The sequence below is a fragment of the Oxyura jamaicensis genome, chromosome 6 (assembly GCF_011077185.1).
Source record: "Oxyura jamaicensis isolate SHBP4307 breed ruddy duck chromosome 6, BPBGC_Ojam_1.0, whole genome shotgun sequence".
Taxonomy (NCBI): Eukaryota; Metazoa; Chordata; class Aves; order Anseriformes; family Anatidae; genus Oxyura; species Oxyura jamaicensis.
This window is the reverse complement of record NC_048898.1, coordinates 33288955-33313438: the sequence shown is the minus strand read 5'-3', so window position 1 is coordinate 33313438 and position 24484 is coordinate 33288955. Positions and strand designations below refer to the sequence as shown.

General features: G+C 42.9%; 1 protein-coding gene across 3 annotated transcripts in view; it reads right to left on the bottom strand.

Annotated features, from left to right (window-relative positions):
* The window catches only part of DOCK1 (dedicator of cytokinesis 1), a 271261-nt gene that overhangs the window by 121429 nt on the left and 125348 nt on the right, over positions 1-24484 (bottom strand). For all 3 annotated transcript variants that reach the window (XM_035329518.1, XM_035329519.1, XM_035329521.1), the window contains exon 28: positions 2207-2308. In XM_035329518.1, coding sequence (XP_035185409.1) covers positions 2207-2308 — 102 coding nt within the window. The remainder of the gene's footprint in view (positions 1-2206; positions 2309-24484) is intronic.

Below are 24484 nucleotides of genomic sequence, written 5' to 3'. Positions count from 1 at the left end.
AGGTGGCGTAACAAGCGGAAAAGAAGCAATCAAACAGTACATATGCTGATGGAAAATAAGATTTTAATAATATGGAATAAGCCCATCCGCAAAACCGAAGAACACGCAGAACAGGATGAATATACAGGGAGTAAGGACAAAAGAAAAAAGTGATTCATCATGTATCCCAAAGCACTGCATAGCATATAAATCACTCTCTTAAAACAAGCAATTATAAATAGATCACTTGCCAAACTTCAAATGCATAAATACTCTCTTGTTTTCACCAAGAAAGATCTGACCCTAGAGAATCACCTCAGACAATTTGCAAAAAAGTGACTTTTAAATAAACACTTTTAATTCCGTTAGAATAATCATGATTTCCTAACCAATTTTCTTTCTCTGCATTTTATCGTTACGAGGTTAGAGAGCAAACTGCTTTTACCTTTTCCTTACAAAACCCTGTAATCAGTTTGCCTTTTCCCAAGCTACGTGGTTGGAAGGACTTTAAAACTATAAAAATATTTGCCTTGGTTAACCAGGAGTGTTAACTCACGCCTTTTCTACATGCTAAAAACATTATTTCACCAAACTAGATACATTTAGCTAGGGACTGCTAGAGAACAAGTCTTACGAGGAGAAGCTGAGGGAGGTGGGGTTGGAAAAGGAGGCTCAAGGGAGAACTTTTCGCTCTATACAATTACCTTAAAGGAAGCTGTAGCGAGGTGGGGATTGGGCTCTTCTCCCAAGCACCAAGTGGTAAGACGAGAGGAAACGGCCTCAAGTCACACTAGGAGAGGCTTATGTTGGATATTAGGAAATATCCAATATGAATGGGTTGTGCAGCACTGGAATAAGCTGCCCAGGGAAGGGGTTGAGTCGCCATCCCAGGAGGTCTTCAAGAAACGGGTATATTCAGGACTTAGAAGTAAGGCTTAGTGTTGGACTTTAGTACTAGGTTGAAGGTTGGACTAGGTGATCCTCGAGGTCTTTTCCAACCTGAATGATTCTGTGATTATTACTGGAAAACCAAGTGGGGTAAAAAAAAAAAAAAACTATCCAAACTATCCAAACTATCCTTCAAGAAGCCAAAGCAACTGGGAAGCAACAATTTAATATTGTGATGTTCTTCTGCAGGTCTTTGCAGCTGGATTTTGTCTTCGTTCTCCTGAGTCTTTAACTTTGTACTTCGCTCTTCCAGATCAGGTACAAATACTTTGAGCAACAGAGGCTCTAGCACCTGCTCTGAAAATTGGCACAGGACAAAGAGCTCAAGTCTTGCAGAACAGAAGCAGAAGTAAGGAGAACAAAAATTAAAGACAAAAAGGAAAACTGGAAAGTCCAAACAAAGAAATTACACCAACAGAAGACCATGGGTTTTGTTCCATTGGGTACAGAAGGAAGAAGGGAATCTGAACGAAGGCCACCCTGAAGATTAAAGCACAGATGAAAGCTGCCTGAAGTGCCTAACAGAATCCCTAGCAGCAGAGTGGGCAATGTAATACAGCTGATCAGACTTCAGGTCATCTGCTAATTGATGGATCTCAGCCAACAAGTTTGGTCGCTACTTTGCAGCATGCACTTGCCATATGGCGATGATAGTTTCAGGTCATTAGAGAGTTATCTCCTTAGCTATAAACTTTCTTCTATTATGCTCTAATTAAGTTGTGCTGTAGGATTAGTTAGACTACTGAACGACCACGAGAAGACAAATTTCAATTATTATTGCTTATTTAACAACTGAGGGCATCTTTAAGGTTAAAAAGCTTTGTATAAATTTTAAAGCTAGCAGGTCTGCAAGTAAAAGCTATTTAAACAAATGAAGAAAATTGGGACATCTGGGAGATTTAATGCTGGAAGTTCTTTTCCTCAAGAAAGCTTTTTTTCCCCTTCTCTCCTTAAACAAAACAGATTTTTAGTAACGACTTGGAATTACTATTTCCTAATACTTTCTTTTAATTACCTTACATCTAATGTCTCAGAGCTTGCGTTGAAAATATTGAACAGCTCCAGAGATGAGCTGCATTTCTGTGTGCAGCAGGAAGGTTAATTTGATCCTCTGCAAATTCAGAAAACGTCACAATGCTTTATTAATTATTTTATATAACATTTTTAACTTTAAACATTTTGTCCACATTTCACAAGTATATTTAAAAAACAGGAAAGAACAAAACAAACAAACACAAACTAAGCTGTGTTGAGGAGAGATAAAAGACGTTACACTTACCACGACATCTGACCTCATCTTTCCAAAAGTCTTGATTAAATGAGCGTAGTGATAGTCCTCCATTTGCCTCAGAATGGCCGTCATGCAGGCAACAAAACTTCCCTACCAAAAACAAAAATATAAACAGGGCAAGGATTTAAGATAGGGCAACATAATACTTGCTATCAAAACATGGTACTGTTAGAGAGCTCTACCTAAGAAAGTCGACAGAATTCTATCACTTAAATTCATTAATAGATATGCATAATTCTGTCAAGCAAACAAATCTTGAAAAGTTTCAATATCCGATTTCATAGCTTTATCACCAACTTCACTGAAGATTTTGCAACATATTTTTTCATATAAAAATTGCTCAGGCATTAAAGGCTTTGGAAGGTAATAAACTACTGCCAAAAATATCACACAATATCAGTATTTGCATTTGGGAAGTCAATACTATGCTCAGGGAAGAAATCTCTTAAAATCATCGCACTGAGCATCGCAGCCTAACCCCAAGTTTAAATTTATTGAGTGGTATTTTCAGATACTGTGATGCTTGAATAAATAAATAAATAAACCAACTAAACCCAGTAAATTCCACGAAAACAGGGTAACAAACCTCCCTCTCTCAAACCATGGAAAACATAAGAAGTGACAAAGAAAGTTTAATCTTTCTGGCACGTGAAAATACCAGTCAGGACTCAAAAGCATATTATTATGCTTTTAATAGGAAAAAAGCCCCCCTCCCCCCCTTTTATTGCTACTGGAAGCTCCAACCCCAAAGTGACATTTCTGTGTGCTCGTACTCCTGTGACTACCTGCTAAAACCGTGTTGACTGGTTATGGTAATAGCAACCACACCCTTTCTGATCTTTGATGAAGAAAAAAAAAAAAAAAAGAGAGAATTATTCAAAAAGTGAACGGTTCTATACATGGTTTGATGAAATTGTAAATTCACCTTTCTGTGCTGTATTCAAGGTTATTTTACGTCATGCCCAGCGTGACACAACATGCAGTAAATTCCTATTCTAAGTACAGCACAGAGTTTTTATTGTTTAGCTTTAAGATCTTCATTATTCTCAATTTCAAGTATTTATTGCTGCATCAGGCTAAGTAATTGCGATCAAATGCAAAATGACATCAGGTTATCCGTGTGCATTATAAGCCCTCCTATTTACTCTCCAACCCCCAGACTCCACAAGATAAGCACTCCTTCAATACGCTTTTCTCCTATGTAATGGAGTTTAGAGCTAAACTCCTACAGAGCTGATCTTGTCCAGGCAGGAGCATTCGTTTTATTTTACACTACACAACCGTCTCTGATGAGTTTTTAGGCGTATGCAAATGATGAATCTGAAAGGGAAGGGGCACCTGATCCGCTGTTCCACTGCATCAAAAGAACTTCCTGCAAAACTACAACAAGAACAGAAGCAGTGGCTGGATAAAAGATAGTGGTTACTACTGTGAAATGTAAATAAGACTGGGTCACCTCAAAAGAGAAAGGCAAGGCAAAACGGTAATTGCCAAGACCGTGTATAACAAGCACTTACAGAGCCATGAGAGAGCCTTTGCCTGCTGGAAGACTCTCAGTAGCCCACTTTTGGGCCTATTTCCATCAATGATGTCATCGGACAAAGCGATGCTCCACTGAAATTTAATCCTATTAAAATTGGCTACTGAAGCCTAGGCTCCAGGTGTAATTTTGTCCATCGCTTCTCCACAGGTTCTGGAGATGGCTCCTAAAGGCTGGGGAGAGCTGAAGACAACCTCTGCACCTGGTTCTGGATGGCCACTCAATGACTCTGCAGTGCCCATTGCTTTGCAAAGACATAACCATGCATTTCCTTCACATCACAACCTTATCCACACGTTTGCAGTCTAGTCCTTTTCACGTAAACCACCAGGAAATGTCCAACTTCTGCTTCCTTCCAACGATGCGGTTTCTATAACCACCTAATAGCTTTGAGCAGAGTGCTGCTTACCTACCCTTCTGAAGTGCAATTTAAGATACATGGCTGCAATGGCCAAAAGGCAAATTTCATACCTGAAGAAATCCTTATGGCAACCTCGCATATGAAAAAAAAGGGAAGCGGAGCACCCGATAAACCTTCCGACGCATTTTAATATCCCCTTTAGCTACAGCAGGAGCTATACCTAACCACAGATGAATTTCACTGCCTTTTCCTTCGTGCCTGACGGCAACCCTCTCCTCTCCAGCAGCTAGATGTGAGGACCACTGCTTGCAAACCCGACCTCCCTCCTATGGCAACATCTCTGCCTCTTGCCAAGGGATCGCAATCCTCGCTGCTGTGACTCTGTGACTGTCCCAGTGAGCCAGGAAAGATGGCAAGTCACTGATGAGAGAGCTAATTACATCCAAGCATCGTCCTAGGAAGCGCAGGGAGGTTGGAAAGGACACATGGAAGTTTAATGTCTCATAGTTCAACACACTACGTCTACCGAACGCGTGAAAATGAAAATATGAAAGGTTGCTGAAAACCTTGAATGTTTGCTGGAGGAAAATGAATACGGAAATATAAACAAGCACGGAATTGCAAATGAAGCACAAACGTGGGGAAATTCTGTAGCACAATTAGATGTTAGTTGAAAAAAGAAAAAAAAAAAGAAAAAATCACAAAAACAACTACAGAAACTTGTCAAATATGGTAACATCAGCTTAAGCTGAGCCCCCAAAGTGGTTCCTACCTGAACGCTGCAGGGTCCTTGACAAGTTAATCAACATCACTTCCATTTCCCTGCATAAAACAATGCACCGTTCCCATCTTCTTCGTATTACCTTGATAACAAAAAGCCTTTCCTTTTTTAATTTCATATTGTCCCCTCACACCTCCGTTGCACTCCGCACACACCTCTCGCCTCCAACATTCATCTTCAGATCCCCACCCGCTAAAGCGTGATGAAGGCCCTGCTGGTTAGGAAAATCTGTTTAATATTCCAAAAAGTATACTACTGGTCTTCTGCTTACTTTTCATAATTGTCTTTGCACTTTGAGGTATCATTTGCAGCCAGCATGCTCTTAATTACAACGCTAATAAGAATTTGTAATTATTTATGGGCAATATTTGTACTGAAGGTATTTTAATATGGCCTATTAACTATTTAGCATTAGCTAACAACATTATTAAATTTTAATCTTTAGTTGATTTTTCGTCTTTAGCTGGATTCAGAGACCGTTGTTGTCTTCCGCAGCATGCCACTCCAAGCAACGCAAAGAAAAAAAACACACACACAAAAAAACACAAAACACCCTAAAAAAAACATATTCAATTTTAATTTTAGGAATAATTTAAAAACCTACATTTATGCAGCAAGTACTGCAAGGGGAACATAGGGGCCTGCCATTGCCTCGTGCAATTATTAGCTAGTTATTCATGGAAATAGTGTCAAGGCTTACACTGAAAAGCCTTTCGCATCCTTCCTTCCTAGCAAAGCGCAGAAACAAACACTGGAAATGAAGGGTTCGAGAAGAAGAAGAAAAAAAAAACAATAACAAGCACAAAATCTACCAAAGAGGCTGATTCTTCTCCAGAAACAATGCTTTATCATTCAGAGAACACATCGTATATAAAACGACAAAGTAGTTCTGAAATGGGAACTTATTTCTAGTTCCTACAAAATACAATCCTGAATGGAAAGTTGAAGATGCTCGCAAATGCTCACAAGGTACTTATTTTCTTAAATTATCTTTATAATAAAATAGCAGACGTTCAAAGGGCCCTTTATTAGATATGGATAGGGAAGTTTTAATATAAAATCACCCCCGCGAGTAACAGTAACGCTGAAGAATTTCAGAACGAGGAGAATTCCTTGCAGTGGAAACAACATGTGCCAATGCTTTTTTCCCGTGGGGTAAAACATCCAATTTTAAATAGCCTTGTCCATGTTCTTCCAGGGAAATCTCTGTGTTGGAGATAGCAGGCTCCTTATGTACAGTAAGAAAATCAAAGAGAAATCAAAACTAGCTAAGTAGGTCTCATTATCGGTTCCCTGTTACAATGAATCAGAGATCAAATTAAAGAAATGTAAGGTAAAAAACAAAATAAAATTATTTTGTGCTATTTTTTTTTCGTAATATGGCCTAGGCAGCTAGACGAAAAAAAAAATCCAGGAAGGTTAAAATGAGCTTCTCACTAGGTTTTGGCTTTCACATTTTCATAGAATTTCCTTTGGTGAAAATGTGTGGAACCCCTCACGATTGCCTGCCAGTTTGCAAGGATGTACAAACGAGGTTTTCTCTTTGCTTATGTGTACTATATATACATTAAAAACAAGTAAATAAAACATCAGTGCTTCAGATTTCTAGAGCTGATGAATAAAACCGCCAGCACTTCAGGACTCACAAGATAAAAATTTATCTTTTTTTTTAGCTGAATTTCGCTTTTCAGTGACTCCTGCCAAGACTCTGGCAGCCACATAAAGCCGCATTATAGTTTCCTACTGCCCATAAAACACAACGGGTCTGCAAACAGGTTTGGTCACTGAAGTAAAAGACCATTTTTTTCTTACTGAAAAGATGCCACTTTTCCATGGCGGAGGAGTCCCAGTCTTTCGTCGGCAGTTTCGTCCCCTGTGGTGCACCCGCGGGCTCTCCGAGGGAAGCAGCCCGGGCGCTGTGCACAGGGGAGGCGGCGGAGGAGCTTATTTCCTAAGATACGTTTTTAGTGGACCACAGCTCTTGGAATTGTTAAAAAATAGACTTTGGGGATGTAAAACTAATGTAACTCAGTTATGTTCCTCGGTTCATTGCTTCGTGTTTTACCAAGAAGGCTAGTTTGAAAACCACACAGAAAAAAGCCGCTCTAAACCACCACAGTGGTGTACTCGTTTGGGAAGGGGGTTATTCTGGAAGGTGTTTTATTCCAGAAGGCTGGTTCGAAGCAACACGTTTGTGTTCAAAGACAGCCCAGGTTGATCGGCAGTTCTCCTTGCAGCCGGAGAAGCCTGGACAAGAGCAACCCCTGAAGCATCCTGGCGCGGCCGGGCTGGCGGCTCCGTGTCTCACGGGGCCCCAGCGAGGATAAAACTCAGCCGGGACAAAAAATAATGAAACAACAAACCACCTGTGAACACAGAGAGACCTCCTTGACAAGAACAGCAAAGAGGATCCTTGCAGATCTAAACCCGAACGCGAGACCACGGTAACCTAACTGGAATTCACTTTGCAAGAGGCGCATTTCTGAGACCCTTGATGATATGCACAATGAGAACGCACACAAAACCTTCTCAGCTTCAAAGTGCCTTGCACTAACTTTGGTAGAAGGCAAGCACAAAATTAATGAGATATTTCAACAACACCATTTATCTTTTTTTTTTTTCCCACGGCCCTTTTTCAAAGAAGTCCATTTTAACCAAAAAATGCTTCGTTTTAAAAAGCTCTAAAGAGTCTCTATTAAATAGTATGCCCTTCAATGAAATCACAGTGCTGAAGATTTCTGAAGGTCAGTCCATTTAATTTTGGTTTCCTAAATGCAATTGCCTTTCCTCACGCTATTTAACGAATCCCTTCACTGAAAATCTAGAGAACTGCCCTCAAATCTGTTTCAGGTATTGTGCCTTATGCTGTTATTAATGCTGGTACAACACACAAAAACAGTAATTACGGGTATGGCCAGCATTCAAGTAGGGGGGAAAAAAAGGAAAAGCCACAAAAAATCTGTTTATGTGGAATTCAGCACACACACCACATCTAGTACAGGCTGTAACATCTAGGCAAAGTGGTTCTGGGATCTGGAATTACTAATTTTTCATGTAACTATCGTTGTTCCACAGCAGTCAAAGCTGCCCTCGGCCTCGATAACTCAGCCAAGGCGGGGGTGTACCGGCATCTCTCTGGGAACAGGTCGCTTGCCGCTTTCGGTCTCTCGTGCCAACAGCATGGGGTGCAGGCTCGCACACACCAACAGAAGGAGCAGCGAGCTCCGGGAAGATTTAATGGGGCAGTAAAAAGGTTCCTGACACCAATATGCACCTCAAACAAACTGTCCTCCTCACACGAGTGAGAGCCTTTTGTCTTGTTTACTTTAGATTTCCCAACGCAGAATGATGTTAGGAAGCTAATTTAACTATAATTATTATTATCGCCATCTGAAGTACTCTCAAAATGAAAGACATATCTGTTCTAGCACTCAGATGTATGGCAGGGGAAAACAACAAAAGCTCAGCTTTCTCTGAAGCAAACTGAAGTCACCAAAAAGCTAAAATAAAATGGAACTGGAGAATACAGCCGAGACGCAGACCCGTGCACAAACACCACAGGATCGTGTCCTCTCCGTGCTTCATCCTCAGCATCCTCCCTGCTGTGCCGTGGCTGCTCCTGGGGTGCGCAGAGCAGCCCTGAAATGCAGCACGCAGCTGCACACAGAGCTGAGGGGGTGGACTCCACGGCGTCACCCACCCTGCCACGTCGGCACAGCTCCAAAGGCGACATGGGCACTCGGATCAAGGAGATGCTAACGAGATCCGAGAGGCGGCCTGGGCTCTTCCAGCACAGCACGCTGCTGTCTTTAGGAGGATACTGTCAGGAGGGCGAAAACGGAATTCAGCAATGCACCAGCTTCCTTTTACGTCTTTCAGCCCTGTGGATGGAGCAGGTAAATCCAAGCAGGAATGGGATTACGCAGTCGTGAGGAAAAAAAAAAAAAGAATTTCCAGACTCTTTTTGCACTGTAAGCTTATGGATCCCACACCACCAAATTTTACTTATGGCTAAATGCTTCTGTACACCACAACGTTAGCTAAAGCAACCGGCGTCAATTTTAGTTATCCAACACGATCGATGCTGAAAGCCACGGAAATAAACAATTAGGCTGACCAGATAAAGAGGTTGTGAAAATACAAGGATTAGAAGATAATTTAAGATGAAACAGGCATCCTGCATTAAGAATTATTGCACCACAGCAATGCCAGTAATTGACACAGCCTACAGGTAGTAGGAACATTGTCCCTGAAGCAAGCAAATCATGCCTCAGTAAGATATCGCTATGAGTAATCATGGCAATACTATGGGAAGATACCCTGTTATCTTCTAAATGAACCCCCTCTTCATACAAGACTGGTGATCCTGCTTCATGAACATACTTCTAAAAGAAACAGCCATTTTTAAGACAAATTATTTTATTTTTGATGCTTCTCATTTGACTGCTGTGATATCAAATATTTAAGAACTGGCTTATTTAGGGGTTTGGAAAGCTTGAAAGAAAGATCAGAAATATACGCAATCAAAATTTAATTGATAGAAACACGCAGATTAGATAACCTTGGGTTAGAAAAGGAACTTGCAAGAAGAGGTCCCTGGGGAAGCTTTTGAGTTTCTGAACCAATTTCTGCCTTTGGTTCACATCCACATAAATCATCACGCCATGCCAGTGGGGCTGTCCTGATAGAAAACTTTCGGGCCAGAACAAACAGCAGATACGGAGAGAAGGCTTTACGGGGAGGAGCTTTTATGTGGAAGGCAGGCTCTTATGTTGAACTTTGTTCTCATCTTTTGCTTCAGCAGAAGGTGATATAGTCCTTGCAGACAGGACTTACGGCAACTGTCACTGATGTTAAAATAAAGGCAGGGCTCTTTTTACATTCATTATAGTCAACTCTCATTCCCTCCTCCACAAGAGTGGGAAAACCGTTTAAATACAGAAAGCTAGCTCTGCTGAAGTGGTCTGCTCCTTTATTACTGCTTTTCTAACTGAAGTTTAACTTTCTGTGATATTTCATAGCATAGTAGCAAAATTGGTATTATTCATACAAATCCACATGCCATTATGGTGAATAAGAGAAATACAATTTCAGGAGAGTTTGCATTTTAAGTTAGACTTTCTGTACCAATATTGACAGACAAGAGGAGCTCAGAAGATTAATATCTAGTAGTTGCAAATGGGATTTCATGGAAGTGAAATTGCTCTTCTCTGCCTACAGGAGTCTATCATCTTACCTCTCTCTTCACTCGTAATTTGGCTCTCAAATCATACCTGCACCTCTCCAGGACAGATGCAAAGACAGGGTCTGGAGGAGCCTGGTTCCTGCTAATACACCTGGCAAATGTCACTTGAAAGCTAGAGTATGATTCACCAGAGGAATTAGAAAAAGCACAATTTCCATTACAGAGCCCCAAGAGCAGAGCAGAGAGAGCAGAAGCGATTCACTCAGGGTCTGAGCAGGGCCCTGGTGGAGCTGTAAGCAAAGCTCTGCCGCCCACCAAGCTGCCACTGCTGCACACCCGACACGCTGGGCCAACTTCCCCCTGGCAGGAATCCTCTCCTGGACACTTTTGTCTTTGCAATACACATATATAGGTTGTCTCTCATGCAGGCAATCTCAGTTCATCTATAATTTGTCAGCTTGTTATATTTTGCAAAACGCGTGCCAAGGTTGCCACCAACAGAAGAAAAATTCAGAAGTAATTCCTTTTAGACAATGAAAAGCAAGAAGTTCAGATATAAATATTTTCCTACAGGCAGTGCTGGAGGCTGTCTACAGGTATTTACAGAAGCAGCCATATCTATATTTCATAAGGATTCTGTATCAAATAACAGAGAACAATTTAGCACTTTGCATTTAAGTAAGACAGGAATCCAAGGAACAACAGCAGTTCGAGGAGGACTTGAGTTAAAGCAGCGGAGGCCTTGTGCTGAACCCGAGAATGGTAATACGAGGTCGCATCTCCAAGAAAGATACAATTCTTCCCCATAACATTATTAAATTTGAATGTTATTTCTTACTAATCTCAGAGTAAAACAGAATACTTTGGGGGGATTTTTCACACCACCTTGCTAAAGAATGTACAGTATCAAGAAGTGTAGCAAGTATCAATCTCTAATACCAGTCTAAGCAGAAACTGCTGAACATTTATTTTGGGGAAAACTAAATTCACTTTTTTTTATTATTATTATTAATATTTAAAATGATGACCACAAAGTTCAACGTAATACATCCCAACAGGACACTACTGATAAACAGCTATACATTTTCTCCTGCAGAAATTAATGCAGCAAACGTCCAACATCAGTAGGACTGCAGAGTTGTCAGCTTGGTTATGGACAAACTGGGCTTTTTTTCTGAGTTGGGGCCAATCACTACCTTCAGGAGCACAAAAACAGGCATTGAACTGCTGGTGGAAACACAGCAAGTGTGCAAGACACAAGGCACGTGTGGGATCTCAACGCCCAGGCTGAGCAATCCCCTACAGACCTGCCCCACTGCCAGGACAACACCGAGGCACCTCCGCCTCCCAGCAGAGCAGAAGGTGGTGTGGAAAACAAGGCAGCATGCAGCAGGCCTCGTTAAGAAAATAGCACTTGCTTGGTTACGGGCACCGGGGGTAATGGAAGGCGATTTCTGCTTTCCAATCTTCTTGACAATTCTCTGAGAAAACAGTAAGTGGGAGCAGGGCAAATTAGTGGATATGAAGGACAAATTCAAAAGGTGTTAAACTGAAATATATTTCATATATATATTGAAATATATTTCAATATACTTCATAAAGAAGAGTATGACAACTGAAGAACTAATCAGCTGGAATGATCAAAATTTAAAAAGCCGTTTTTTTAAGAAAGCCAAATCACAGAACTGAAGCAAGTAACTGGCCAGCCTAGTGAGTATATTTTTTGACATAATGAAGCCAGGTTATGGCTTCTGCAGGCACACAGATTTGTATTTATTTTAAATTCCTTCCCTTCCTTTCCCTTCCCTTCCCTTTTTCCCTTCTGTCTTCTCTTCAAAACCAGGACAATTCATTTCTCTTTTCTGTCCCATGGAAAAGTCAGGACAGGGGGCACAATTTCCAAACCCATGAAGGACAGAGCTCATGCACCCCATCAGCCAGAGGCAGCCAGGCGATGAGTAGTGCTGCCCACAGCCCAGTGAGCCCGGCATGGCAGCAGTAGTAACTCAAGGAGTTACCTTGCTTACAAAGCTCTCCTGGTTTCAGATGAAGATACCTCAGGTTTCTCAGTGCTTGCAGGCCTACCAAAACCAACCTAAAACCTTCAATGAGAACGCCTTCTGTTCTGAATAACTCAGCATGACTCAAGTGTAAAACATGTTTTGATAATTTTCCTTATGATATCCAACACACTCAATATATTCAAGAAATAATAAAGCCTTTTTAAGTGCTGGTTTTCCACCACCAAAATAAATTTCAATTTATAATTGAATTTCATTTTCCTTCCAACATCATCTTGGCATAAATCATAAGGGAAAAAAAGTAAATCCCTTCACAAATAAGAAGTCATTTATCATTTTCTAACACGGTAACACTTAAGCACTAAGAATAGGATTAGATGTATATTCAACTATGTAATTGCTTTAATACACATGCAGTGTGTGCATGTGGTTAACAACAGCAACTTAAGTCTAGAGATCTTTTTTAATTACTTATCCACACCTAAATGAGAATTAATCTCTCTTTGAAAAAGCAATTTAAATTAAATCCAAAACAAGATTAAAATCAGTGACTTAAAACATTCCAAAACAAAACCAACTTCTTGTGCCCGAGGCAGCAGAGCCGCAGGCCCCGGCCTGGCAGCTCAGAAGGGGACAGGGACGGACGTGTCCTCTGAGAGGATTTGCCCTGCTACAAGCCGTGTCCCCTCTCCATACAGAGCTCGGGATGGCACCCCATGGTGCACACGGTGGTTCTGTACTTAAAAAAAACTCATTCTGCTCAGGGAGAGGCACTGCTGAAGTGATCGGTGGGGCAGCGGCACTTCAGGCCCCTCACTGGGCTTCATGGCCTTCAGGTGGGAAGGGCTCGTGGCACACAGGAGGCTGAGCAACAAGAGTCGGCAGGAGCTGGCCCTGGCAGAGCAAGGCTTTCTCCCGTTTTCCCCCCAAAATGCCAGCTGCGTGTAGCAGCACAACAAAGCAGGACCCGTTCTAAGTTTTGTGAGGCCCAGCTCCCAGCCCAGGCTCAGGCCCCGTCCCAGCCCTGGAGGCCCAAGGCCTCTCTGCCAACACCAAGTACGTTCAAACCCACAAGAAACAGTCTCCATAGATCAGGATATAAAAGGATTATCAAGAAATAATAAATAAAACCCAAACCAGTGCAGGTGCTGAAGTAAAAGATAGATGGAATGAGTTTAGAAATGCTTTCTCCCCTGTCATCTTTCAGTCATTTGATTAAAATTTCCAGGATAATCCTAATATTTATGCACATAATAATTCCTCTTATGGATATAACATGACAACAAAGATGAGGGCAGAAAAAAATATGTATTTTTTTTATATCACACAATGCAAGCTGTCACAGCTCAATGAAACCAGTAGTGTTAGATCAATCTGTGCCATCTGAGCACTCAGCTTGCTTTTTCCCAGGACACAAAGAGCAAAAGAGATGGTAACCAGGCCAAAGATGGGCTGCAAGTTTCTATTTCTAGATTTGTGTGCAAGTCCGGCTCATTTTTTCTTCTTCATATACACTCATGAGATGCTATTGAAAACGGTGGGTCTGATTCTCACCGCTGTGCTTCCCTGCACACTCCCGCTGCCAGTGGAGCTGCTCCACGTGAACAGCTCTGTGTCCCCGTTACAAATACTAACAATATTTTAGCCATTAAACCTGCAGAAGAAAACCTAGAAGTCAGCACTGATGCACTCATACTAAGGCTACGACAGCTGAGATGTTCGACAAAGTAGGAAAAACAACAATGAAATGTGTGGATAAAAGCATCAAGTTTGTAAATGTTTAAGTGGAAAGTTTGAGGACTATCTCCTTAAAATGTACAAAAACTAGCAAAATGGAGACAATGGAAAACGTCATTTAAAGTAAGAGGTTCTAAATGGAAGAGTTTCTCTACTGAGACAGAAAATATATTAAAAGTCTGAAGATGCATTCAGCTCATGCACATGTATACAGCTGTCAGGTTCCCAAGTCCATTCAAAGACAAAAATTAGCTTTTGTTTGGAACATTTTTCTCTACACAGAATGTTAAGAAGTCACTTCGTATTACCATACAAATCTCAAGAGATGCATAAAAAGTTAGACACAAATCATACTCTTCCTGCCTTTATATGCTCAGATCTGTGCAAAATATTGTGTAGCCTCCACTACTCTAAGATAGTACAAGCTTATTTTTTCTTCAGATTTTTAAAAAATAATTCTCAAAGAGTACACTGCAAACAGGATCAGCTAAATTGTCTCACTCAGCATGTACATGTCAAAAAAGGCTTATCTATTGAAAACTCTCCCTTCTCAAATCACAAACTTGCCGACTGCAGTCCTACCAAACCCTGGATTATTTCGGAAGGCCTGAATCATGTTAGCATTTGGATAACAATAATATTTTTAAAGCAGATTAACTAATCTTTTTGCAAGGGACAGCCCTAAACACAGAGCCAGATAGAAGAGCAGTGGGAGAGGAAGAATGGCTGCACTGGGGTAGTGCTGTCAGCTTTTTGGAGAGATGTTCGCTCTCATATTTGAACTCCATGGTTTATGCAAATTCACCACAAATAATTATAGGAAACTAGGGTTACTTTTTATTATTTTCCTGAGAAAATGTTTTGGTTTTGTTCTACTAAAAACACCACTCCATCTGCTATCAGCATGAGCAATTTCTTTGTGATATGGATATAAGCACCCTTACTACGCATCATCTTTTCCAATACTTAAAAATAACAAAATTTTAACTGACATATCATAGAACACAAATATGGCACTGTATGTCTATATTTGATAAAATACTACTTAAACATACTAGAAACATGAAGAATAGGAGATAAATGCAGAATACCACAGCCTAAGAAGGAGAAAATACCCAAGAGATCCCCAAATATCCCATTTTATTTCAGAGCCTGTCTTTAGGTGTCAGAACGAAAGTGTAAATATAATTCCTACTTGAATGTAATAATAACATTACTTTGAAAATTCCTTTCTTGAGAAAGCATCCAGGCATTAAATAGCATTGGAACTATTTCCTTTTGGGGTAGAATATTTTAAACCATAGCCGAAAAATAAAGTAACCTTGATTTATGGTGGAGCCTACAACACTCACATCCACTTTTGCCATTTGACAATCATAAGTCTAGGAAACAACAAATAACTTTTATTGGTATGGCTGAATGCTACTCATTTTTGGTTGAGGAGGTAAAGTTAAGGATATATGTATTTTAACAGCTTTAAAAATACCTTAGAAAAACTACTTAAGGTAAGGCAAAATCTCTTTCAGGGCTAAGGAAGTAAACCTGATTAGTCTATTCCTATAGGGAATATAAGGTATACGGACATTGTCTGCATTAAAAAAAGTACAAACATTACCCAAAGTCATTAGCCAGAAGGCAGGAATTAATATGTTTATGATTCAAGCCAAGTGATAAATATGCATAAATAAAAGGAAAACACTCATTGCATCCCTGTGAATTATTAAAACATTTTTTTTGTTCCCTATTAAACGGAAAAATTAACATGTGCAGGTTTTCTGCTTTTTCCAATTACTGGCCAGGCATTTTCACCTTGTGCATTTTGCTAGCAACACCTACAATTAAAAAGTTTTTCTTTCTTTTCAAACGGATCTTTCAAGTTCAACTCTGTTTAATTAAAATATTGTGAAAAAGATCATGTGGGTAAGTTTGCTACAAAACGAGCTCCTATGAAACAGAGCAAAGGGTCAAGAACCTCTGCCAACTGTTTTCTTAGAGAAAAAAGGGAAAAAGTAGAGCCGTGACAAAGCAGAGAAGCAGCCCCTGAGAAGCACTAACCCTGTAGGGGGTTTCCCTTAGGAGCCTCAGCAACCCGCACGCCACCAGCCATAGTCCCCAGGCACGAGGACCATCCTTAGGAAAGGTGTCCCTAGTGCCAGCCCCAGAAATGTCCCACGACATGATGTGCGTGCTGGCAGGAGGTTGCAGTGTGTGCATTTAGCACCACCCACGGTCCCCCACGACTTTCCCCAGAGGTATCGAGCCCCTCAGTTGGACGATGGAGTGCTCCAGAGCTTATCTGTGATCTGACTGGTGTGAGCTAACAAAATTACACGTTGAAACAAACCTCGTTAGCTCATCTTCCTATGAACTTAGCTCACAAATAAAGCTCTGGTGGTGTTCATTATACAACCAAGATTTCATTGCAAGGTACCATCATCTCACGGAGGGTAACATGATTTCAAGGAACAAATAGGGCCCCTGAAACTCGAGGGAGACAGAGCAACGGCTCGCTGCAGGTGCAGGAAAGGGCAAGAGAAACGACAAGTGGATGGGGAAGCTGCCTCTGGAGGAGGGACCACGAGGTCTGAGAGTCTTTCACGAAGGCGGAGGGGGGATTTGTACAGCCAGAGGTGTTCAAAATCACAGAGGTGGGGGATAAAATGAGTGCACAGCTGCTACTCACAGCTTCCACAGCATTAGAACCAGCAGACAGCTGTTGAAGCTAATGGAAAATGAATTTGAGGAAATATGAGAAAGTACTTTTTAATTTATGCACTTACTTTTTAAACGCAGTGAGCGATAGAAGTTGCAGATGCAAGCAGCAAAAGCAAGTTCAGAAAGGGACTGCACAAATCCTGGGACGAGATGGCCTGCTGGATGGGTGGACATTTGGGGACAACACGCAACCAACAACAAATTAGAACAGCTAAACGTGACGATCACTCGTTACAACAGATTTTGGAAAAAAAAAATCACCAATTTTACAAAAATCACACTCAACACTAAATCTCTTTCTGTGTTTTCAGACATTTCAGAGTTATAGCCGCTAGGGACTTCCCGAAGAAGCCATGAGGGGGTCCTGCTCACCCCCACCCCCTTCTCAAAGCCCACCCTCCGTAGCATGCAGTGTGACCCACGTAACCTGCACGCCTCCTGCCAGCCTCCGGCCTCCAGCCCAGCCTCTGCCAGGAGGGCAGCGCCTCGCAGAGCAGGCTAAGGTGCTAAACACAATGCCCAGAGTCGATCCCTTTAGTTGCACAAGCTTAACAAAAAAAGGAGATTTTCCAAGCGTAAGGAGAACATTTCAACTGAGACCTTGAGATTTCAAGTGACCTTGTTTCCACTGAGTTCTGTAAAGAACAGGGAAAGAGGAGTAATTACCCTTACATTAACACTGATATTCTTTCGTGTTGGAGTTCTCTGAAAGAACATGAAAAATCTTCTGGCTGTGGGCTGCAGTCCAGCGGCTTCAGCAGCATGACAGCATTTGCCCACCTTGGTGGCTGAGCTTCGCCAGCACCACTCCGTGAAACCTGTGCTCACCGCACTGTAGCTCTTCAGGAGGATCCCCTTTAATGCTAATTAATTCATCTCCCAATCTCAGCTGTTCATGCTGAAACACAAACACCGTGCTCCTCGGGCACGCAGAACCTCAGAGACTCCAAACCAAACCATGCCAGATGGCTGCGGAAAAGCAGCACATCTCAACTTCCCAGAGAGAAAGCCTGCAAAGATGAACTCCGTGCAGCGCTGCCCACAGTGCCAGCCCAGACCCGGCTGCTGGGCTTCTCCTGCTGCCCCTTGCACGTTTGTCTTGACCCCTGCCCTGGGAGCAATGTTAGCTATTGGCCTTCACCGCAACACCAACTGGCAGCCTTGAATTTAAAGCATGTCCTAATTACGCTCCTCAGCTGCTCTGAGTATCAGTATTTACAGCGCTGAACTTGCTTGAAAATTTAAGGAAATCCAAATGTGGTGCTAGTTGTAATGGTTTTTAATGGAGTGTCCCGGAGATCACTTTTTACAAAGGACGGAGCCATTTTATTGTACTGCCTTACGAGGAGCCACACAGCCGGGATTAACAAGGACTTCACGTGGCCTCTGCTGTCAATCAGCAACTTGGTTAATGTCATTCTTAGGCTTCCCACATTTATAATCAGGCTGCTGCATAACGCAGCTTATTCAAATATTTTGTGCTTGTAGGATTTCAAGACCTTTAAAAATACCTTCTTATACTCCTTTCTTAAGGTAAAACTTAGTCACGTACATTTTAATACATAAAAGAATTAAGTCTGTGCAAGTCAACCATGAATTCAGTATATCCTTATTTGCCAATGCTTACATTCCTAGGTTATTTTATTTAAAAATATATATATTCAGCTGCAGCACTGGCACTATTCAAAGCTTAACATATGATTTGTCTCTGTAAATATTTTACTTCAGTACTAGCAACAAAATAGGTGTGAGTGTTTTGCTCAGACAAACTTCCTAAGTTCTTTCAGGTCTTCAGATGTGACGTGCCCCTATTGGGTACTGTATTAACGAAGTGACGTTTCCAGTAATTTTTGGATTGAAAAAAGGTTTTCGTTTTTTTACAGAAACGTAGTGTGCTCCTACAGTAGCTTGCATGGCACTACATCCTTCTTACAAACAATAGCTATACATTCATGGGAACGTTTAAGCTATGGTTTGTAAGAAACATATAGTGGATAAAAAATGCATGTTTAAAAAAATCCTGAACAGCTCTCTGTTCTTTAACTCTTGTTCTGTAGTAAGAAATCGTGCTAGGAAGGCCACAGTGCCCAAGACCCTACAGAAGTTTTGCCTTCCCACAGCAGGGAACGGGCTGTGAAAATCTTTGTTTTTCAATTTGTATCACATTCGTTCTTAAATTTGTGGTGGCCATCGCAATTCACTGCTAAACCTGAGTTTCCCATTCCTTTTTCTCAAGATGCCCCTCATTAAATCACAGCATCACATCTCCTAACTGTGAGTACGTGCTTAAAGGCTTGGGGTGCCCCTGGTACTGCAACCTGCCTCTTCATATCTGTTTCCAGACACTGGCCTCATTCCTCTGCCATGTCTCAAAATGGTTGAGGTTTTCGTGTCTGCATCTGGATTTTTGAAGCTGTATTGAAGAGTTCATTTCTGACCATTACGCCCCAAATACTTAATTTTGTTTTAGACTCACGGAACCGCCAGAAATGGTGTGTTCAATTTACTTTCGACTATTTGCACTCTTCCCTTTTACTTCTCCTGCCTAGTTTTGTATGATTTTCATTTTTCATACATTTTATTGTAGCTTGTTTTTTCTGCTAAGTAGTATGCATTAGCACCGAACTGCTATGTGGGCTTCTACCTTTAAAGGAATATGTAAAAGCACATAAAAGCCTGTATTTTTATGCTTTATTGCAGTATTGAACTATTTCAAATTTGAGTCAAGAAAACCTTACTGAAGGCTCGGGATTTTACAGTACCTTATAACATTTAATAGTTCTCCAGCTTGACAGAAAAGTTACATCAAATCCTCCTTCTAATGAAATCAATGTTGTATAAATAATATATTGCTCCACCAAAGAGCAAATATGAAGCAGAAGAAGTATTCCCATTATTTGTTACACTTGCCTTTCTTTTGTCAGTACCTTGAATTCTAAGCTGGAATTCAAGCTCATTCCAGATTTCATTAGGTGCTTAAATCTGAAACCATTTGTTTGAAAGCAATCAAAAGTACGATTGGATTTTTTATTTTTTATTTTTAATCAGGGTATTTCTCCCTGTGCCATAAAGCAGTTGGAGATAAATCCCTGTGATCTGGAAAGATAATAAAATAAACAAGACAAACCAAAATATTAGCCAACTTGGCATCTACTCCTTTAGAAAATTTCCCCCACACTTAGAGTTTCTCAAGACATCTTAATAAGAATATAATTTCACATTGGCTCTTACTGAAGAAATCAAACACGGTGATTTATTATTCAGATGGGCACAAAGGATTTCTGAAATGCAAAAGGAAGGGCTATAAAAGCACAAATCATCAGTAATGACGACAAGCTAAACTGCCTTTCAAATATGAACAAAATGCAGCCATTTAGGGTATCATACATCACGGTCTCCCAGACCCTCATTTATTTCCTAGCCGTACAGACTGCATGATAATTTCAGCAGTGCAGAAGTCCGCATCTGTTGAGAACATCTTTATTACGAGATGATTCTACAGCTTGTACACACCACGCGAGACGGTTCCACGATATCCATCCTTACCGACACAAGACCAACAAACCAAAAACCCACCACCACTTTCCAATCGTCGGGTTAGTTCCCTTCCCAAAAAAACACCGGTACACTTCTCAACTAGAAACGGTGAAAATATGAGAAGAAGCCTCCCACCCCACTTAGCTTACCCTTCAGACGAAGAAGGAGGACCTAACATCTCCAACGATTTGCCCTCCCAACGGGACAGCGTTCAACCAGAACTTGGTATCAGAGTTTTGGCTGCTAAGGTTTGTTGTTGCATTTTTCTCCCAATGATGAGTAGAAAGGGAAACTGAGAGAGGCCCAAATCCTGCTCATACTCATGCCGCTGAAGTACAGAAATAATCATCCCAGCTCATGACGTTACTCAGCATTTTCCTTCTTCGAGCAGAGCACCCATAAGCAGCAGTTCCCTTAATCAGCTGGTTAATATTTTAGCTGCACACGGCTATTAGGGGTGCTACACACATCTTAAATCCACTTTATCTTCAAAACGCTCCTCTAAGTTAACAGATGTGCAATTGCTCGCACTTTATAGATAAAGCCCAGACATCAGCACTGTCTCAAATGAATTGTCCAAGCTCATGGAATACAACTTACCGTGGAGTAAGACACTGAATTAAACCTCCCCAGTTTCTGCCCTACGTGGCTCCGAGGCCTTCCTCCTTCGTCAGGCAGCCAAGCAGGCCGCGTCCTCCCTCAAAGCCAGGAGTGCCTCTGAGGGTGACTGCAGGAGGACCTGCTTGAAATTCAGGCCAAGTTTGCCTTCACCTCCGCTGGAGGAGAGCAGCCTATTTAACGTGCCTCCATTTTTCTTCCCGTGGCAGGTTGGAGTAAATAAATTAATAAATAGCAGATCCCGAACGGAAAGCAGCGCAGCTATCACACACGGGCATGGGAGTGGCGGGCTCTGGCACGGGAACAAAGACTCGGCCATGTGAAAATACGGGCCTTCAGCAAGGGTGGGATGATAGTGCCGGTCCCAGGTGACTACGGACTGAAAAGGCACAACATGTTTCATGGCTCCCTGTCTCGGATCAAGTAAATCTCACTCTCCTTTCAACTAAAAGGGAGGCGGTAAGGTCCCGCGGTAGGTTAGAGCAGTCCTAGCTGATTATGTATTCCCAGTGACCGAGCTCCTGCATTTACTGTTAGCGCTGAAATTAGCCGCCTCTAAGAAAGTCACTTAACCTGTAACAAGTGGCAGGCATAAATTATTCAGGTTAAAACAAAGAAACAAACAAACAACAACAAAACCCCCACGTCCCAGTGGCAGCCATCCCAGCGGCAGCCATCCCATGGGGAGGATAAATCCTCCGGGCCACCTGAAGCTCCACAGCCTCACTGGGACAGAGGCTGGCTAACACCTTCGGTCACAGGCCGTGACACCGAAGCGACATGAAACAAGAGCTCTGGGAGGACAACGTGGCAGAAGGAAGCCCTGCAGGACAGGTTCCTGCTGTGATGGTGTCAGACAGGCCGCACAGAGCCCCTACCCCGTACCCCTAACTCCTCCAAGGACGGCATCGCTGCCCTCGCCTCATTCACTCGTGTACTTGGCCCCACATTTTGTTTTTTTCCCCTTTTGATACAACCCCAAACCCATTCCTGGGCCTGGATTTCAATGCACGACACTCATTTTAAACCAGGCTACGTGTAAATACCACGCTGATTTGCATGCTGATTTGGAAAATGGCTTTGGTGTGGGTTATCGCCCCTTCTGTGCTGGTGTCAGCTGTCACACCTGGCAGAGAAGTAGAGCTCTGGCTGCCACTTGCTTTTCCCTGAGCTGGATTTGAGCGTCTTTCCTCAAGGACTAACAAGAACTTCGTAGACTCTTCCAGAAAATTACATTTTAGCGTTGCTCTGCAGGACCTGCACGTTCTAGCGGAGCGTAATCATAGCGAACACCTGCTCGGAGCACACGCGTCTCTCCCGGGCAAGAGACGCTCGCTGCGAGCAGCCTCACGCTCCCCAGCAGCCAAAACCCTCGCAGCTGTACCGAGCACAGGAAGCATATGTCCCAAACGCTGGCAGCCGAGAGGGCACGTGCTGAAATCCCCACACCATCGCCACACCAGAACTGCAGTCAGTCATGCCTTGCCTCCTCGCCCTCTTCCAGAAGCTGAACGTAAGTGGGGAGAAAAAGAAACAAGCCAAACACAAAGAAAAAAAAAATAAACCACAAACCCTGAACGCTGCAGGAACAAGTTGTGAAAGGTTCACATTTCTAATTATGCCTATATGCCTCCCCAAATGGCTCCCCATTTCAGGAGGTGTGGAGGAAGGACCCCTTGTTGCAGAGGTTTGCTCATCCGCAGAGATGCCCCTAAATACGTACCGGCCTGCTCCCAAACACAGCCTGACCGCTTCCACATCCCCCAAAAGTCCAAGGCAGGAAGGACCTCCAGCGGCACACCCCCACGTGGCAGGGGAACAACCAGCCCCAGAACCACCCCCTCCTTCCTGCCAAACACCAGAAAAAGGATATGGGAAGATAGGGCAGCCCACTAGAACAAAATGAATTTGTACTTTAGAAATAAGAATAAATTGCCTTTTGTTTTTTCTTTGCATCTTACCAGGTTGCGGTCAGAGCCTTCTCTCCCGGTTCCAGCATAATTTTGACCTGCAGCAGTTGCACTCGGCATCCTTTAAAGGCTGAAAAATTGGCGAGGGGGATGATGAAGCATCTCCATTTCCCCCGTGTATGTGAAGCATGATCATCAGGAATCATGTCACTTTTCACAAACTGTGAGTAACTGAACCCTGTGTACTGGTTAGCAGTACTTTACACCAATAATGCTTACATACGTGCAAGACAAGCAGGAATCTGGAGGGTAACTGGAAAGACCTTTCTGATTCTCATAAAATCTAATAAAAAAGTGTTGTAGAGTTGCCTAGCCTTATAAATGGGGCATATGCATAATGCCGTGCAAGAATAATCAGCCCTGGGACAGGGGCCTCTAAATATGATGATGAAGAAAATACGAACTGGAGCAGCTGCTCTTTTAACTGCTGTTCTGTTGGAGGGCTTTTCCTTTCAAGTCGCTGAGGTTATACAGCGGGAGTGATTCCTTCCAGCAGTCGCGGTCTGCACGTCGCATGACGCAGTTTGCGTGGTTCACGTGCACAGCTCGTGAAAAAGTAACTGCATCTACTAGAGATTGATTTCTCCTGTCAAATTAGCACACCTATCTTAAAGGTGATCACTGCACCATTTCATTTTACCCATGCTTATATACTGGCTGTATAAATAAACAATTTTATTTCAGCATAAAAAAAAACACAGAGGTCCTGGAATACAGCAAATCGGGGCTGCTGAACAGGAAAACAAAAACTGCTTTCTTGTTCTTTCAAGCAAATTGATATTCAAGTTCTTCCCACCTATTTCTTTGGGAAAACGTCTCTTCTGAGATACCCAGAGAGATCCCAAACTGCAGCCTTAGCTGTGCCATCAGCTCTCGCCCTCACGGCACGGCTCCCGGGGTGGAGCAGCAGGCGATGCAGACGGTGTGCCCTTGGTCCTGGTAAGCCTGCACAGATGAGGCATGGAGGGCGGCGGGCCAGCAGAGCACCTGGACAGGTAGCAGGCAAGCAGAGCAACTTAACTGCCCTCTGCCGACGGCCTGCTTTCTGAAACATTCCTCTGATCCACTCCTGCACAGCTGAACTGCGATTTAACCGTCAGGGATTTCTGTGAATTCGTCTCCGTGCTCCCACACTGACGCTTGCATGTCGAACGGGTCCAGGAGGATTTCTTCACCCAGCGCCAGGCTCTACCAGCAGAGCCGCGTGTAAAGATAGCAAAGCTGGCACAAATCAGGCACCACAGCCGCAGCAGCAGCAGCAGCGTGTGTTCGCTGGCGCAACGGTCTGCTCCAGCTAATTCGCTCCAGAAAGCTGCCCAGGACCAGAGCCGTGCTGTGGATGGAGATGCACTGACCCGTTCTGTGCTCAGCTCGGGCGTCTCGCCCTGCGGCGAGGTGTCACGGCGTGGTGCCCGCTCAGCCCGGGTGGCAGCGGGGTGCTTTGTGCCAGGGCCCGTCCAGCTCGTCCCGCCGAGCCACCGCTGTTTGCAGCCCTGCCGCAGGACCCACGGCCCTCAGCATCGCTGCTGCTGCTGCCATGGGCTGACCGCCTGATACCTGGTGGCAACTGGGCTGAGGAAGTTTCAGGAGGTGGTTAAAAAAATAGATAGACAAACAAACAAACAAAAAAGCCATAAAATGCTTCCTGAGCGGCGCTCGGGCTGGGATCCTCCAGGGGAAGGGGCCGACCGCTGCCTCTCGATGCGGGTGCATCCCCCCCCGTGCCCCCTCGTGCCGGGCAGCCCCGCTTACCGCCCCCTGTAATGGCAACATGTGCTTTGTTCTCCCGCCCTGCCTGCGC